The sequence below is a fragment of the Lepisosteus platostomus genome, chromosome 11, assembly GCF_059453375.1.
Source record: "Lepisosteus platostomus isolate fLepPlt1 chromosome 11, fLepPlt1.hap1, whole genome shotgun sequence".
Taxonomy (NCBI): domain Eukaryota; kingdom Metazoa; phylum Chordata; class Actinopteri; order Semionotiformes; family Lepisosteidae; genus Lepisosteus; species Lepisosteus platostomus.
The window spans coordinates 11681792-11700346 of record NC_142621.1 but is presented as its reverse complement, the minus strand read 5'-3'; the positions used below and the strand labels follow the sequence as shown (position 1 = coordinate 11700346).

The window sequence follows — 18555 nt, the reverse complement described above, 5'->3', positions numbered from 1 at the left end:
CACAAAGTACTTGAGCACTATTAAACTAAATAGCATTCATGTACAGTTAAATCTCCATATTCATACTCTAGGTCAGCACTTGGCGATTTTGCATATTTGTGCAAAATTATTAGTGACCGCTTTCTCAGCATTTGCAGACCGCACAGTTGGAAAGTAATTGCTGTCAACCCATTACACATTTTAATCTCTCAGATCTATTTCACCCAACCTGCATCAGACTTTGTAGTAGACACGGCTTAGTTAACAAGGAGTTAACATATTAAGGTAGCAGTGTGTCGTGGGTTACGTTTTAGTTTCCGTAAGAAAAGCGTTAGACGTGTTTCGTGCTATGCTGCGAAATAGAATTGTTAAATAAAATATATTTCATTAAAAATTCTTACTGATAATTAATCCAAATACTGTTTCTGAACCAAGTACCAGTTTTCACAAAAATATTATTTAAATTTGTTTTTCAATCACACCTCACACCTGAAGAAGGCTTCACAGCCGACACATTCTGTTTTCTTTCTTCTCTTTTCAGCATGGAATAAACCTGTTACTTGTTCCTTTGCAGACTACGCATGCTAACGCAGCTACCCGCCTGAACTACAGTACTTCATATTATTGAAATGTTGGTTTCACAAGGCTCGGAACCATACCCTTTTCCCCATAAGTTATTAAGTCGCAAATTCGCCATTCACAGACATTTCAAGGTGTCCCTCACTAATAACTAATAACAAGGTTTTACAGTATGCCTAAAATGTACACAGACTTAATAAATGCACAGTACTAATACGCACTACAAGAATACTTTTTTCGTCCTTCAGGTCAATATAAATTCCAGCTTAAAAAAAGGCTCCGCTTCAGATATTCACAAGTTTGTTACCATATGTTCACACCACCTGCTTCGTAAAAAAGGAAAATTTCATCAGTTTCAGTAAAAACTCAATTACATGTACAAAGAGATAACAATTACATTCCGTTAGTGCTTTCTTGATGTGGAATATACTGTCACTTTTGTATCACATTTAAAGTCAAAGGCAGTTTTGTGCTATTACTAGCATAAAACTGGTCTTTAGCATCTACAGCTGTTATTTAATGCAGAGTTTATGTTCACTAGCAGTGTTTTCCTTTTGCCAAATGAACTTGTCAACCATTTGAACAGCTGCACCCTTGAAAGATTTAAGTATCTGGGTTAAAATTTAATGATATAGGACACTTACAGTAATTGGATAATATAGTTATAAAGATATGGGAGACATTACAGAATTTGTGTTTGAGTCAGGATTACTAATTTTCATTAAACATATTTTGAACTACAGCTTTCCTTAATATTATCCAGACAAATAAATACCACGCAGCACCGCTACTATACATGTAACTATCAGGCAACTTGGAATTCCTTTTTATTGCCTTTTTTATTAATTCATCTGTTTGTGACATTCAATATAACTTGTGACAAAATGTTATCAATATTTTTTTACATCCAAAACAACACATTGTTACATTTTACACTTGATTTCACCTTAAGTTTGCATTGTTGATATCATGAAGAAGCAAATTCTAAGAAATGACGCCTAAGGGAATTGAGTCCAGGGTATCCTTTGGTAATGTGCAAATGTCTGTTCAAAGCAAAACCATGACTTAGATTAGGTCTATACCAAACTGAATAAAAACTTGTCTGAATAGGGAGTAGGAGAGAAAGGAGTTTTGAAAATGTAAATATACACCTGTAAAGCTGTTAAAATTAAGAAAACATGCCCTACTATTTGAGGGAATATAAAAACATAGGAAGGAAAAGTAGGAAGTAAGGAAAAAAAACAAGTTCCTTCCTATATTCAAACACTGATATTAAATGTTCATTTTGTAAGACAATTACAGTTGCAGTGAAGCCGGGCTCAAGCGCTGTGTGCTGTGTAACAACAAAGACTTCCCAATTTAGTCACATGATAAGTGAAGACAAATAATACAGTTAAGCCCCACAAAGACATCCATTGGAAATGACCTACATTCTCTGGTGAAAAGCTGGTTTGTTGGGCCTTAGTCCAAAAAGGGGTCTTAAACACTTACAGAAAACCAGAATATTTTAATAAGTTAAAATTGGACTATACGAAAACACATTCTGAGCACATCGTATTCTTTTGACACTTGCCAGAGGAATATCAACCAGTATTTGAAACTAAATCAATACTATTATAAATCTTATTTTCACAGTGATAGGGAGACAAACTCTGTGTTTTTCTTTTGGTGTTAGTCATGTCTGTGAAATTGCACATGACTGGTATTGTATAAGCTCCATCAGAAAAGCCAAGAAAGCAAAAATTAAGTCCACTGATCACAAGAAGATCTTACTGTAAGCAAAGAGAGGGAAGTAAAAATGAGCCAAGGTGGACAGAAAAGAACCTTCCTCTTGTCTTTAAATCCAGTTTAAGATGACTGACTTGGATCTTATGCCTGCCATTTGCTTTAGACATGTTCCATCTGACTGCAAAACAGTAAGAGCAAAGTACATTTTATTGCCATTTTAAAAAGAGGCTTATGCTTAAGACTACAATTTAGAAAAGCACTCCCTAACCAATAATTCAAAAACAGTACCTAAACAGCTTCACATAATGAAACTGCAGCCATACAAGAGTGTCATACAGTAAATATATGTCTAAAGAATGATCCATACAGTATGCTGCATTCCAGATTTCTGCAACCAGCATATCTAGTAATTAAAATCAAGAGCGTCCTATCGCAGTTTTATCCTTGGATTCTGACCACCTGAGAAAATTTCATCCCTGCAGGAGCTGTCCGTACCCGTCAGAACTTGTGAGCTTCAAACAGAACTGGAAAACATCCGTCATAACGGGTCAACACACAAATGAACTAGAGAGTTGACACTGAACTAGATAAGCCTGCAAGCCGCAGTCCTTGCCTGGTCGTTTGGTTTGCCATTCCAATTCACACCAGTGGCGCAGTGCGATTCTGGATCTCAGTCACTCCCTGCAGAGCCTTCTTTCAGTTTGGTGACAGGGTAAGCAATGGACTCCCAGGAAACTAAAACAGACTGACTGACAGGTACGAGTAAGAATTCCATGTTCAGCTAGCTTACAGAGAGCACCGCAGTTACAGACCAAGCAGAAGGATGAGACTCCAGTGAATCACGTAACTTGATTTAAGGTTGAAGCATCATGTTTTTTAATTAAATGTGAACCAAAGGAGAAAAAAGTTCAGATCGTTTTCATATTTGATTTTTACTTATTGCAAAATATATCTTTCAATATAATAGTCTAAATAACTACACTAGATTCAAGCGAAGGTAAAATATACACACCACATTTTCTACCTTAAAGCACAAATATGGTATTAAAGAAAACTACGCCATTATAACTGTACATTTATAACACAGTATATTGTTACATGTGAATTAAAATATTTAACTTCACCTACAGAACCCCATGCTTTAAGGTAAGACAGTGTGGTGTATTCTTTCAATCAGTTGTCACATGACAGTCTCAATTGGCCACATTATTCAGAGGCCAAACAATTGTATTAATATTTAACATTGTCCACATCACTCTAAATGACATCATTAAGTCATACTGTTGTTACAGAAGACAAGTGATTCTGAAGGCAGGGCAAACAGAGGTATACACAGAAGCAAAAGTATAGGAGAAGCAGAGGAAGAATCAAAGACAGGAGGAGAACACGGCTGTGAGAGAGCGTCTCCTGTCTAGGTAATCTGAGCACTGAAGACCACAGGAATGAGGTAAGGAACTACTGTTTTACAGTGCTGAGAATGTTTATTTCCTACTTGTGGTATCCACCAGAGTATTGATTTCTCTCACTTGCTTAGTGATGTGCAGTTTGGAATAGGGAGATTCCTATTTGTTTTAGCATCCATTTAGTTCTGCATAGAGCCTTTTAAAAGAAGCAGGTTCCCCCTTCTGATATATGGTATCCGTGCCTCAGTTGCAGGACTGTGTTCTGTTTTCCTAGCTCTGAAGAAGGCATGGCCTTGGTGCTAACAGTCTTGTAAATTTCTGTAAATAACAGGAGGAGACATTGTGTGGTTATAAATTACTATAAATACATATTTGGCTTTCGAAAGCATGCTAGTTCATTACTTTGTTGCCTATAGGGGCATGCTATTGTTAACTTGGCAAGCTAGAGTCCAGACCTGATTTTTCTTATATAGTATTTTAAATACATATATTCAATTATTTACACCATCTATCTTCTTACAATATTATACAGAATATTTTTATTAATAATTGTCTCAACATGGTCATGCAGCTGTACATACCCATTATGATTAGTAATGGAAAATACAGATAATAAAACCCTCACTGATACCAATTACTACAAATCAGTATTGAGGAGGCACAAACTTGGAAGACAATCTTAATATTTACAACTTTTAATGCAATTACACCAACTTTTAGTAACAAAGGCTATATCCTAGAGCCCAAGCCTTCAAAGCAACCTTTACTCATCCAGAGACACTCAGCTTCAGCTTGGATTCTACTCAGCAAAGAAAACCTCCACAAGACCGTTTGCTCTGTGCAAACCAGATAGTGAATCTCAGAGATACTACCTATACCTGATGGGTTCTAGAAGAAAATAAATCTTCCCTTGAATATAAAAATGCAGCCCTAAATTCACTTTTGGTCTCCTCAGTACAAAAAAATCCCATTAGGGTCTTAGATCATAGAACCTTCAAAGCCTAAATTGCTGGAGTTTCATCTGTACAAATGTGAAACACACTCACAGTGTCTTGCCTGTTTTCATTGAGAGGATGAGAGACTGTCATAGCCAACCCTAACCCTATAGCTGATATACTGAGCTGGTCTCCCTGGACCAACCACCCATGGCTTTGCTTGCCTTCGCTCTCTAAATAAATTTATTTGGGCACCACAAGTCCACCTAATTGTTCCGCCCACTCTGCACATAGAGAAGAGGCTAGGTATGCGGCTGAAGATTGTCAGCACCTATTTTCTGTTCCTAGCCCACTATATCATCTCTTAAATCATCCAACATTATAGTTCTGCTTTAGTACCAACATTTCCAATTGGTGAGAACCACAGCAGTGGTAACCTGGGGGTCTCCTACCTCCAACCCTCCAGACATATTTAAACCACTCTACAAGCCCACTTATGACATCTGCTTACTTGTTGGAATGGGTTAAATGGTACAGAAAGTTAAATGACGGTCATAAGTGGTATAACTAGTATAAGTTCCAGCACACAGTAATATTGTCTTAATTATGAACACATCCATACAACACATTATGTTAAACATTAAGTTCTCTCGTCATAAAATTTGTAATATTATCTTTTAATATATTACTTACTGTACATGTTTAACAAAAAAGGAAGTCAGATTTATGATACCAATGTGTTAAAAAATACACTGGGGGAATTGACAGGTTCCTGAATTTGGTGAAACACAAAAAGTACAGGGTATCCAGACCAAATGTTAATTTATTAATGGGGATTTGGCCACTCATATTTAACTCTCTAGAGCTCCTGTCTTGAACAGTGTTATGTGAGCATTAATGAGCAATCAACACCATTTTGTGCACTAACGCATCTGGTGCTCTTCAGAGGTCTTGCACCCATGTCTCAGGCAGGGCTGACAGGCCAGCTGAGTCAGCAGTTGGGTTAATACAGTTAAACAAAGGCCTGTAATAATAAGAATCCCAATAGTAATTTTAAAAAATAACATCATAACCATGTTATCTGATTATTAAGAACAAAAATTAAGATACAGTACAAACGTTACCCACGTTACATAAAAAAGATAATCTGAAAAGTCCAGAAGCCAAAACCATTTCCCAGAAAAAGGACAGTGTTTTTGAATCCCATCTAATTATTAAGCCAACGGCCGTGCTTTCTAGTAAATCATTTTAAAGAGCCTTTCAACAATTGCATACACAGCAGGTATTGTTATCCCTCCAAAAATTGCCTGTTACATCTATAGAACTTCTCAAAGGGCATATATATTTATACATAGTATATGGTACAGAAAAAAAATACATAGACATACATTAGACATAATCAATTGCAAATTTAATTGCAGGATATTATATGTCTGCAGTTGTACCATATTTGTAGTAATGAAAAAGACATTCTAATCTTTAAAAGTTTTATTGCTAAAATGAAACTCGGGAGAGCAGAGAGACAGGTAACATCTGTCTCTAACTCTTTCCTTGGCAGTGTTAACAGCCTTTAGCAGGTTTGGCAAAGGTCTGGAAAAATCTGTGTGTATTAAAAGTGCCTAAGCTTGTAATTCAGCCTCTATGTGTGCCACATATGAATTTAATATTAAGCTGTAAGCAGAGACTTTGCTTCTAAAAACATCACTTGCACATACTGTATGTTCAGATGTGTTTTTGGACAGAAAATACATTATTTTGTATCCTAAAAAAGGGATTTTTAAAACTTCCATTGTTAGGATGACCTAACACTTTCACGTACAACGTTTCAACAGTTTCTGTACAGCTACCATTAAGTGAAAAAAGTGATTCTTTTAATACAAACAATTCTTAGTCTATAATGTAACAACAGTTTGCTGTTTATTGTTTGTTCAACATATGACACACAAGAAATGACTCATTTTTTCTGCAAAGAACAGAAAAAGCAACAGAGACTTAATGACCTGTTACTATTCTAAAAAAGCCCAACTTGACACAAAATTTGACTTTACACAGGCTACTATGAGGTTCTGCTGTTTTGTTCTTGTTCCTGTATTTTTCAATGAAAGAAAATGAAATATAAACAATAAGGCCAGAACTCTCAACTTTTGTAAGGAATTCATTTTAAAGAAGAGATTTATTTTCATGATTAAACTAGAAAAACATATTCAAAAAGGTCATGGCAGTTACCAGAAACTGCAAGGTATATCATTTTCTAAAAGGGAAGTATAACTGCAATGCAATTATAAGCTACTGTACCTGATGTTATAATGCTACAAAAAAGTTCAGCACAATCAGCTTTATCTTTTTAGCAAATACATTGTACAGGCAATGCCTCCATCTTAATATACCATCAATATACAAATCCTCTAGGCCTTGCACACAGCATTTGCTGAAGAAAAGCACAACCATTAATGCTATGAAAATGTTAGCTCATGTACTGAGAGGTGTTAAAATGAAACTAATGTTACTGGTTCCAATACTCATTTTTTGCATTTTAATCCTTCTCAGCACATTAAAGCGTTCTGAAGACTTTTAGTTCTATTAGATATGGTTCTATCAAGCATAAGAACAGACGGATCATTCTTATGTTTTAAGCATGAAATTGTGTCGTTTGTCACACTTCCACTTATGCTGCTTCTGGTTAAACTGAACTATTGATAATAGATGTGTAAGGAAAAAAAGTCTGACAACCATAACCCTAAATATGTTATATAGTAAAAAGCTATTCAAATAAAAACTGAAAAAAGTGATGTTGACACCAAAAACATGTATTGTACATCAGCCAGTATGAGATATACTTTTCATTATGTGTCTATACATTTGTTTTAAAATATTAATTTAACAGTAAGTATAACTAAACATAATATTAAACATAGTGCTTGACATTCACAGCTAACCCCAAAAGGTTGGCTACACTACACCATCTTGTCCACAGAGACTACTGAAAAGGTGTTTTATTGCAAATTTTAATTTATGGGTCACTTGCAACTTATAAATTGAAACTCAAGACTTTCAAGAACAATTTAGTGCTTGAATACTATTCTAGTTATTTTTGTCCCTCAAATGCACTCTATAATGAACAACACAGAACAGGAAGTCATTTCCTTTCAGAATCTATAGTGACTTTTTTATATCTTAAATAGATTCATGTTTAAATATTTTAAGAAATACTCACTGGACAACACAAGAAAAATTAAATGCGGGTAACTAAATTTATTTCAATGCAGTGATGATTTTTCTTGGAAGCTGTAAAGTGTGATGCTTGACCCTTACTGTCCATTAAAAACAGCCTTCACTAATGCACTTTTTCAAAAACATACTAAAGGTATTTAGCTCCAGGTCATGTGCTGTTCATTAATTTTCACACACTGTATCATTTACCACAGTGCCAAAGCTGTGTGAAAGCTAGATGAGGCTCCTTATTTCTACGATGTAGCAGGAAATGAGTTAAATCTACTTTAAGGTCATGTGTATAAGTTAGACTTGAAAGACAGTACATCAATGTCTTGTAAAATGTCATGTCTAAAAGCAATATTAATTCATAAGAGGTTCATCAGAAACCATCAAACACATCACAGCACAAAAGTATTGTTTGAATATTTGATTGCTTTTAAGATATCTTTCTCGTTATCAGTGTAACATTTTTATATCAGTATGACAAGCTGCCTGGAGTTAAAAAGACCTTCACTTTCTGTTTTTTGTCAGAGTGAACTCACAATCCTCATATCTATTTTCAAGGTTCATCTTTAAGAAAAATCATCAGACTTACAGATATGGGGAGGTCTGTTGTCATTTCTTTTATCTTGGAGATTTACAAGACAACACAACAACGTTAGCAGTAAGTCATGAGTCAACACATTCTATGAAAACTGAATCAATCGCGTCAATTTCATGCCTATACCCATTGTTAAAACTGCCATCGAAAAGACTTAAAATGTAGCTTTCCATACAGAAAAAAAAGTTTGAGAAATGTATTCAGAAAGGGCAAATCCAGCTTCACGGAAAAATAATATTTTTACATGTGTTGGGAAGAGGGTGGGACAAAAGGAGAACTCCAATTTATAAAATTTATTTTTCAATGCCTTTCGATGCAGAATTTTGCTGCAGAAGCAAGTGGGCTATGATCTCATGTCAAAATGGCTTCCTGTCCAGAGCACCAGAGCAATGTTTATGTGAGGAGAGTAGGGCAGCTTAAGTATTTTACTGGAAGGAGTCCTGAAAGTTTTAACATATTACTCCTGAGAGCAAACGTCAGGAAATGAGCCTCATTGCTCTGTATTCTAAAGGGAAGTGGGTTATGACAATATATGAGCTCTAATTTAAGACATTAAGCGAGTAAAAAACTTTTTGCTATTAAAAAGCCCCTAATGCATAAAGAAGAATCACATTAAATTACAACTTTTGCAACACGTGATATTAATTAGCTTTGTCGCTGGCACTTGGAAATAAAGGAGAACTTAAAACTGTTAGACTAAACAAAATTATAAATTAAATCAGAAAAAGTGAAAAAATGGTGTTCTGCTCTGAAGGAACAAACAAAGTGTGCACAGGCAACAACTTATTTTTTAACCCCTTTTTTAAATATAACATAATATTTTTAAATATAGGATAAATATAAATATAAATAAGTCATGTTTAAGGTTCTAAATATTTTCATACATACAAAATAACATTTTAAGGTGCCATTTTATTTTCATCACTAAAATATGCTTGTGGTATTTACTTTCAGATTAAAAAGCAGTCCCAGTTTATATGCATTTCTGGTTAGCCAACATACTTCTCTGTTGTCGCATTTAAAAAAGATTGATGTTTTCATGAGCTGCAGACATTAAGCTAGTTCTATTGTTAAAGACATATGGTAAAACCAAATGAAAAATTAACTCCTGTGAAAAAGACATCAGCTCAAAGAACAATGTCATATTCTCATTTTCATACCCAGAAATGCAATAATATAACCTAGAATCATACAGATTCTTTTATCAATTATAGCATTTTTCAAGTTTTTATTTTGGGCTTTGCTCTAAGTGAGACAGACCACCTGTAATGCATTAGTAGGGGACCAAAAAAATAATATTTTCCCATCATAGAAAGAAAAGATGGGAGAGAAAAGAACAATGAACCACAACACACTTTCTACACCGAAAGCAAATATTCCAGCACAAGATGCTTAGAAGATATATTGTATTCTTACCATTCTTCTTGAAGGTAACTATTTGATGTCTACAGAAAGCAATAATCAGGGAAATTGTAATCCACAGACAATTTTTGCCAAGCTGTTATTTATACAAAGACAACTTTTGAGGTTAGGTAGCTCTGTACAGTGCATTTAATAGGCACTCACAACCTCATTCTACTTAAGAGCCAATTCATGTAATTCATGCTTCAGTTACAGTTGCAATTTCAGGAACTTTTAAAATTACATACTCTACATAAGGAGGAGAAAACTTCTCATTTTTGTTCTTCAACTTTTTTTTTTCACAGTAGGATGTACAAAAACTAGAGCAATCAAATTAAAATGTTAAAATGTGTACCAAAATGATATGTTCTTCAAAATGAATTGGTTGTTTGTTGCTTTTCTGTGCTCCTTGTATCTTTACTGCATCTACTGGGAAAGATTTTTTAAATCTTTTAAAAGCTGTAAATTAAGTTTCTAGAAAAAGAAATGAATCTAAGGTATTATCAACTTCCCCAGAAAAGTCCAAAAACCAAGGAAGGACACAAGTCTTACAGGTAAAGACGAAAAACCCTGTAATGACAAACTGGTCCTTTCTTTTGAATTTAAAAATAACTGGGTGAAATAATACCATGAAATAAGCAATGAGAATTATTTTCCGTACTATATATAAATGAGCAAAGTAGCATTTAGGAGAACATATATTAAATTTAAACAGAGGGTTAAATAAACATCTTTGACATCTGACTTTCCACTGAGACATTTTGCTGAAAATCACATGAAGGAAGCTTTTTGTCATCGTGCTTTAATGGATACAAAAGGATGAATTGTGTTTTTATTTCTCCTAAACTCTATACCTGTAAAATGTAATCAGAGAATTTATTAACTCTAATTAGCTCTTGATTGGAAATGATGAACTGCAGTGTAACGGTACCTCATTATATTTCTATAACAATAATTACATAATATTATACAGTATTTTATTGAGAGGTTGGTACTAAGCAGACATATTATTGCAGGTTCTTTTTGCCTTCTGTGTAATACTTCTAACACTGATAGAAGAAAATGTGACTGAACAATTTTATCAAATATTTACTGTAGTCACCTTGATCCTTCCATTTTTTTTTTTAGATAAGAAAGGCTGTGGTAATGGACTACCTACCAACAAAGTTTACTTTTTCTTGCATGGAAATTGTGTTTCACAATGCATGTCTGAGTTTTGGCACCGGCAACAGACAAAAAGAGGCTTATAGCCACATATCAAGATCTAAGATGAAATAAATCAATCTTTGGTTGGAGAAGTAAAGAGAGAGGTATGGATGGAGGTACTACTGGGAAGGAAATACAAAGTCCAGCAGAATGTGTTGTGAGAGTGCAAATGCTACCAAAATAAAAATAACCCGCATGTACCACTACCTACATATTCAGATCAAAACCATGAGCAAAGTTGGAGATGGATCCGTGTTTTACCTGTAACACAAAAACCACTTCTGTGGATGTTATTAAGATCATATGTCAAGTATCCCGAGTGTGCAAGATGCGAGTACCACATTGTCCAGGACCTGTCAAACACAACTGATGCCCCATGAATGAACATGCATAGAGACAGTGAGAGTGATCTCACTTGAAAAAAGCACAAGGAAGTTCTTGCTCATGTGCAACTATGAAAAAGTACTGAACTGTAAAAAGTTGTACTGGACAGTGGACGTGAGGTTACTGAAAAATGGATTTCCTCACACACTATAAATTGCACAATTAGCCCACAACCACATTCAGCTGATCTTCACTTTATTTTTCTTTCTAATGTACAACAAAAAATGAAATAGCATTTGTAAGCATGCAAGCATTATGCTGTCAAGTGACCAAATGGTCACCACAATTTCGTTATTATTGATTTTTATTGGGAAGAACAGTAATACAGCTGGGTATTTTACTGAACATTGATTCAGCTGAGTCCATCACTTACGATTTGAACACATTCTAGTTACTACTCTAGAGCCCAAACAAGAACTCCCTAAATCCTTTCATCCAAAGACACCTACTATAATACATATATACAGTATGTGTGTGTATGTACCAACATATATGGACTTTTTAACTATGTAACGAAAATCTAGCTCAAGGCTCCATAGCTTAAATGAGTAGATATGTGATTTTCTGTTTTTACATACATGCAGCTACTTGTTAAGAGTCATATTGTGCGAGTCAGAAACAGTTATATTTCTATCTTGCCTTTTAAATCTGTTATACCGATGTGATGGTAAAATAAACTCATGCTCTTTTTAAAAAACTGGGACATCAATTTTCCAACATTCAAATGATTCTCTATTGCTCAGATGTATCTGATCAGCAATAATAATCTCCAAAGATTTAGATATTAAGGAAATGAATTTCTTTTCAAGGCCTATGCAGCTATAGACTCTGTGATTAAAAATGTAACCTTCTGTCTAGATGGAGTAAGGTGTCCTTTTTAATGATAATTAAAAATAGTTTGTACGTGATTCTATTCTTTTCACGATTGATCACAGAGGTCTGCTGTTACAGAACAAAAGAGGAAAGGGTCTTAGCTCTTTTTTATTACTTACCTAAGTTACTTACAAAACCACATCATCATCAGTTCAGAAATGAAAAAGCAAAGAATAAATTCTGCATTACTTTGAGAATCACATTTAATACTGTAATTCCTGTTTCTGGTTTTAAGATTTTAACTTTAAGATTTTAACTTAGACCCTGAGGATATTTATAAAGCTGCTTATTTATATGCACATTGAAGGAATTTATATTGTTATCACACTGAATATACTGTACCATGACTACAAACACTCAAGAAAGTTCTGATTAAAATCAGTAGGCAGATGCTACTTCTGCTTTCCTTCCTGAATAACCTAGCCTGTGCCACAATAGGCCTAAGTGTAAAAAACTCAACCTCAGAGCACAAAACTCTTAACACAGAATAATTTATCAGTTTTCTTTTTAGGAGTTCACATAAATTTTGTGGGGAAACAAAACAGTTATGCATTTTGTACAGCAGCTCAAAAAACTACCTCAGATTTTAACAATTTTAAACTACATACAGACTGCAGTCCCTGCTGATATCAAACCCATGCAGTGAATAAATAAGCGACGAATGCACAAGTTTCCACTGGCATTAAGAGCAGTGTTATGCATGGCACTGATTCTATTTCAAACATCTGTATTAAGCACATGAAACTATAGCTCATAACACATGACTTTTCAGACTGCATCATAGAAAATCTACAGCTACTGCAAACAGATAGCCATGGTTTCCTCCTGACACCTGACTGGAAAACACCTCAGAGACTGATTTTAACCCACAAAAACCAGGAGTGCTGAATTTTTATAGTAGAAAAGTGAAACTATATTTATATTTTTATAAATCAGATCTTCATAGCTGGGATTAGTACCACACTACCTTTGTTTTCATTTTCTGCCACTAGTTTACTCCAGGATGGGACATGTTAAAAGCAGATCTGACAGGGCAGACCTGACTTAATCGTTACTTTTGAATTCCATGTAAAATGAAAAAGACTTTTCACAGTATGCATTTCATAGCTTTTCTTACCTTCATTTTCAGTGGTAGGACATTCCACCTGTACTGCCAGGTCAAAGGTTCTTTCTGGATTCTCGCTGTCAAAGTAAAAAGAAATCGCTTTAAAATGTAATTAAACATTAACTGGGTAAATGTAGCATGTGAAAAGTAAATGCATTTAACTTGTATTGGCTTATATAAAAAGATTTGTTAGCAAATGTTTAGGATTGAGCAGAACGTCCCATTAACAGAAATGAACACCTAGCTTTTCGATGCTCTCATAAGGTCATTTCACGTGTTAACAAACTGAATTCAGACTAGAAGAGAATGGGGGAAATGATTAACGTTTCTGCTATTCCAAAAACTTTAATTAATAATGAATTAGCAAAGATTCTTCATAGGCTTTGGGCCTACATCATATACAGTACACACAGTAAAAGCAATTTCACCCTAAGAAAAATGTTCAAATCATGGATAAACAGATCCAGTTCCCTTTTGTGTTAGGAGCTAACACTTGCAATCTTAGTGCATTCCAACGCACGAAAAATAACTTATTTCAGCAAACTGACATTCTCATTTTCGAGCCTTTATGCAATGCACAAACCATCACTTACTTTATCCTGCTGTCCATAGTTACATCTCGACAGCTACAGACCGGCGTGTGTTTTTGCTGTCGGAATCCGGAAAGAAGTCACTGCAAATGCTTCGTCTTGCTAGTGCCTTTGCTTCGATGGTGTCTCATGGGTTTTACGCTCCGTGGTAGCCCAGCATGATTCTTTCAGTTGCTGTTTTTAGATTTTCTATTCTGCTATCTCAGTGTTTCAGTTCCACAGATTTCCCCACTGCACAGAAAACCAGGAAGTAGAACAGAAGCCTTGGTGACGTCATTCCTTTGAACAACACCTGATTTTTGAGCGCAAGTGCTGTATGTATGTGTCATTTCAGTCTACAGCCCACGGTACTCCTTAGGCTGAATCATGTCGTAACCTAGGTTACAAGATGCGGATAAAAAACAGTTTCTTAAAGCATTTGCCATGAAAGTTCTGTTACACCATTTAAAAAAAAACGTCTTTGAGGTGCGGCACCAGTCTGCTGTCAGCGATTGTCAAGAATGACGTGTAATAGTGCATTAAGTTATTAACTGTTAACAAAATACCACATATTGAGGAAAAACTGGCAGAGGCTTGGATATTTTAGTAGGGTAAATGTTTTGACAGTAAGACTACCTAGCCCGATAACCTCGGATCTATGTGAGGAACTCGGATTCAATTCAATTGGGCAATATGGACTCTCATGCCCTAGTCATTTTCAGTCGTAAAGTGACTTCTAACGTGCACATCAAAAGTTAGAACTGCTGCTTGCTGCATATTAAATTTTCATAATGATAATTCACAAAATAGCTGTGACGGGACACCACTGATGATTAATTTAAAATGAATGTGCAACTGCTCAGGTTGTTGAAAATCTAAGCTTCACCTATCACAAAAATATCACATAAAGCACTAAAATATGAAACTCTAAAACACTGATGTGATGGTGGCAAGTTCCTAACTAAATTAGGATAATGTAAAATTATGTCAAATTTTATTTTTTTAATCAAATATAGTACCATTAAATAGATAATTCATCTCTACCCATTAATTCTCTGCTTAAATACCTGTCCAAAAGATAATTACAGGTCAGTCTGCAACTGAAAATGTTTTTTTTAAAACCTACAGTACCCTTTGTCACTGCATTGACAGGGATGAACCACCACAGTGTTAACTAGAGTTATGGAATGACTCTGCTCTCTTGTCTGTGTCCCTGGATATACAGAATAAAGCCATCAGTGATAAGTGATTTGCAAAAGATAACAACTTCTATCTTTAAATAAAAAATTCTGTGATAGCTACAGTATGTGTATAACACTACAACATAATACTGTATGTTGATAATTGCTTAGATTTTCTAGCACTGGATACAGGAGATAGCACTAGGAATCCTTAAGGTTCTGAAGTAAAGTAATATGATTTTGATTTGTTACTGGTTCTTTTACTCAAATATCAAAATGGCAACTGACCTGTAAGGCTGATTTGGGAGAAAGAATAGACCATTTTTACTTTAAAAAAGTATTTCACACAGAATACCAGTGCAGGTTGAGAAAGGTGGGACTTTTCTTGCATAAGGTAAATGTCTTAGTCTGGAATTCTAAATCTTGAACATTCAACCTTTCATACCAAATAAATGGCATAAGTATTCCATGACAGTAAAAATAAATTCACCATTTTAGCTTCAATGTCTTTGTTACTACTACAATAAGTCCCCAAATCTGAAAATGCCTTGAAAGCTGTGGTTTGTCTCGTCTCACGAGAGTCTAACTGGCTGTTATCCAATTTCCTATAGGCAGACTGGAAGGTAATTAAGTGGCTGCAAACTGGGACATGCTGTTGCTAGTATTTACATGAAACAGGAATGCTAACTATCGTGCCAACATTTCTTTCTTTAACAGTTAGCCATTATATGCTTATCTAAACTGGCCCACATGTCCAGCCACTGTTTTAAATGACCAGGAATATTTAATGAAGATATTTTGTCTCTTTTAATAAAAAGGATTAACAACTCAATAAAAAATATAAGCTGTTATTATTGAACCGGGCTATAACTGAAAGGAAATGGCAGGAATGAGTTGTACTGTATATGCAGGCCTTTGAGAAGAGGCCTCTTCTGCATCTGCTAAGCTTGTGCATGTCTACAGCAAAGTCCCCTTTTTTCTCCACTGCCCATGATCCCTCACCTAAAGCCAATTGTTTAAGAATTTAGTTATAATTGTACACTTCACAAACCTATATTGTCATACTGAATTTACAGTACTTTCATTTTGCAGTGGACAAAACCACACTAAACAACTCCTAACATGACCCCAGCAGGATAGGGAAGTTAAGGTTTAGTCAGTTCTGCATATTCAGATCAAGTACCGACAAAAGAAAAACTGAATATTGAATACAATCAAAATTGAATTCTGCCAAAAACACTTACAATGCAAAATCTGTTTTCTAAGTGTGCACAAAACTAAATTTAAGCCAGCATCTACAGTAGAATACAGTGCACAGCCATATGTTTGACTTGTTCATGTTTAATGTACCTTGGCAACTATGAAACTTTTTTCTCATACATATGGTAAGAGTTTAACAGTGCATTACATTGTACTCAGCTTTTAATTCTTCTCTGCTAAAAAAAAAATCTGTCAGTTTCTATTAATCATACCCACATTAGAAAAGATGGTTTAAAGCAATAGTTACCCTTGAAATAATAAAAATCATTGTTATTATTCATGGACCTACAATTAAAAAGTAAATAACATAATAAAATAACAGTTTTATTTTCATACACTGATCATTGTTTAAATGAATGAATGAATGTTACAGATCTTTTCTAGAATATTTGAATGGAGCCATCAGTGCTTATGAAGATAAAATATATATAGTCAACAGCATTTTATTTTCCCCTTTCCTTTCCTTACATTTCTAGAATTTATGATTGAGTTCACCTATATATAATCTAAATCTATATATCTTGTTAATATTTTGTTTCTCATTTAAAGGTCAGCAGTTTCTACTGGTGTTCTTTTACATGCATTGAAATGTGCGTGGGTGTTGGCGTGAATGAGGACATTAACCAATTTAGTCATATGTGTAATCTGTGTGAATAGACAATGTTTTTTTCTGCAAAAAGATAATTATATGCAGCATAAAAGTCTCCTTTTTCCTAGTCAAATACTGTTTAGCAAGTAAATATACTTATATACAGTATATCATATATTTTATATGCATGTAAATACAGAATGTGTGCAATTATATTCAATACTGCACACAGCCAAAAATATGTGAAACTAATAGGAAAGAAACATTTTGCATAAACCACTGATTCATAATAAAATAAAAATTGATTATCCTCATATATTATGCAAATTCTCCTCACAGTCATAAGATTGAAGACAGATTTCAGAACCTGAATTCATTCAGACAAGAGAATGTATGGCACAAGTACACGGACTGTCTGCATGATCAACTGTTCTGTTTTAAAAAAAAAAACATAATCTAATAGTGCAGTTAATAATCTAATAATGATCTAATAGTGAGTGAGAAAGGGGTGTAAAGAAAGAGAGTAATAGAAACTTGATCAAATGGAGTTATTTTATTATGGAGTTTTAGTTACTCTTCTTAATGAAGGCTAGGGTGTGATACTCATCATGAAAGAGAAGTTCACTATCAAGATACAGATAATTGTGTTGCTCTGCAAACAAAAATTGACAAAAATGCAAAATGATAAATGATAAAAATAAACTGCAAAGATGTGGAAATGGAGAGAATTATTATGGGAAGAAATGTTTAGACTTTTCGGCAATTTTCAGATTCATGTTTGGGGTTATTGTGCAGTGGTAAAAACGGGCATTTACAGTATAAAGTACCACTTTAATCTCTTAATTTCACTGATCTTCAAAAATGTGAGGATGGCAACGGGTGAGTGAAAGATTTTCTTCTCAACAATATGAGGACCTGTAATACACCAGTCCTCATGCAATCTGATTTCTTAAAACAGAACAATTTGTAGACTCATGCACTGGCTTCCCTAGTTGCTTCAGTTTAAACTTGCTTCTATGTTAAACGGTGAGCTTCATGGGAAAGTTAAAAAGAAGATTGCAACTGTCATCTATCATAATAATGCGCTAAGTAGAGAATATCAGGTCTGAATGGGCTATTGTGTTTCATGGGGGAGTGGAGCAGTTCCCTAAAACACAATCTGAGTTGCATTTTCATTTTTTCTTCCTGTCACACAAATCTATAGCTACAGCAATTACACAACTGCAAACTAAACTGAAGACAAAGTGGTATAAACAGTTTAGATATCAGCTTTACGGAGTATGTTAAATGGAGGCAAACCTATGTTACAGCAAATGTAGCAAATACAGCAAAAGATAAAACAAATAAGTAATTTCATATAGCAAGTGTAGGCGTTATCTGTTCCTTATATGTAGGCATATATTTGTTTCTTAACTTCAAGAAAAAGTGGAAACCGAGTCATAATTCTACATTCCTCTACTACATTCCAGGTATTGTGGGATTCCCAATCAGGAACTCCTCTCTATTGGTGTACCACCTTCTTGAACAGGAAGGCAGTATACACTACGTA

At 34.6% G+C, this 18555-nt stretch overlaps 1 protein-coding gene across 2 annotated transcripts in view; it reads right to left on the bottom strand.

The window, feature by feature from the left end:
* dennd1b (DENN/MADD domain containing 1B) overlaps nt 1-14268 on the bottom strand; it is a 96031-nt gene extending 81763 nt beyond the window's left edge. The window contains exons 1-2 of one of the 2 annotated variants that reach the window (XM_088598439.1): nt 14001-14268; nt 13420-13484 (exon numbers count right to left, since the gene is read on the bottom strand). In XM_088598439.1, coding sequence (XP_088454565.1) covers nt 13420-13484; nt 14001-14017 — 82 coding nt within the window. In that variant the 5' untranslated portion in view covers nt 14018-14268. The remainder of the gene's footprint in view (nt 1-13419; nt 13485-14000) is intronic. The other variant, XM_088598440.1, reaches the window with a different exon arrangement.
* Nucleotides 14269-18555: the final 4287 nt, after the last annotated feature.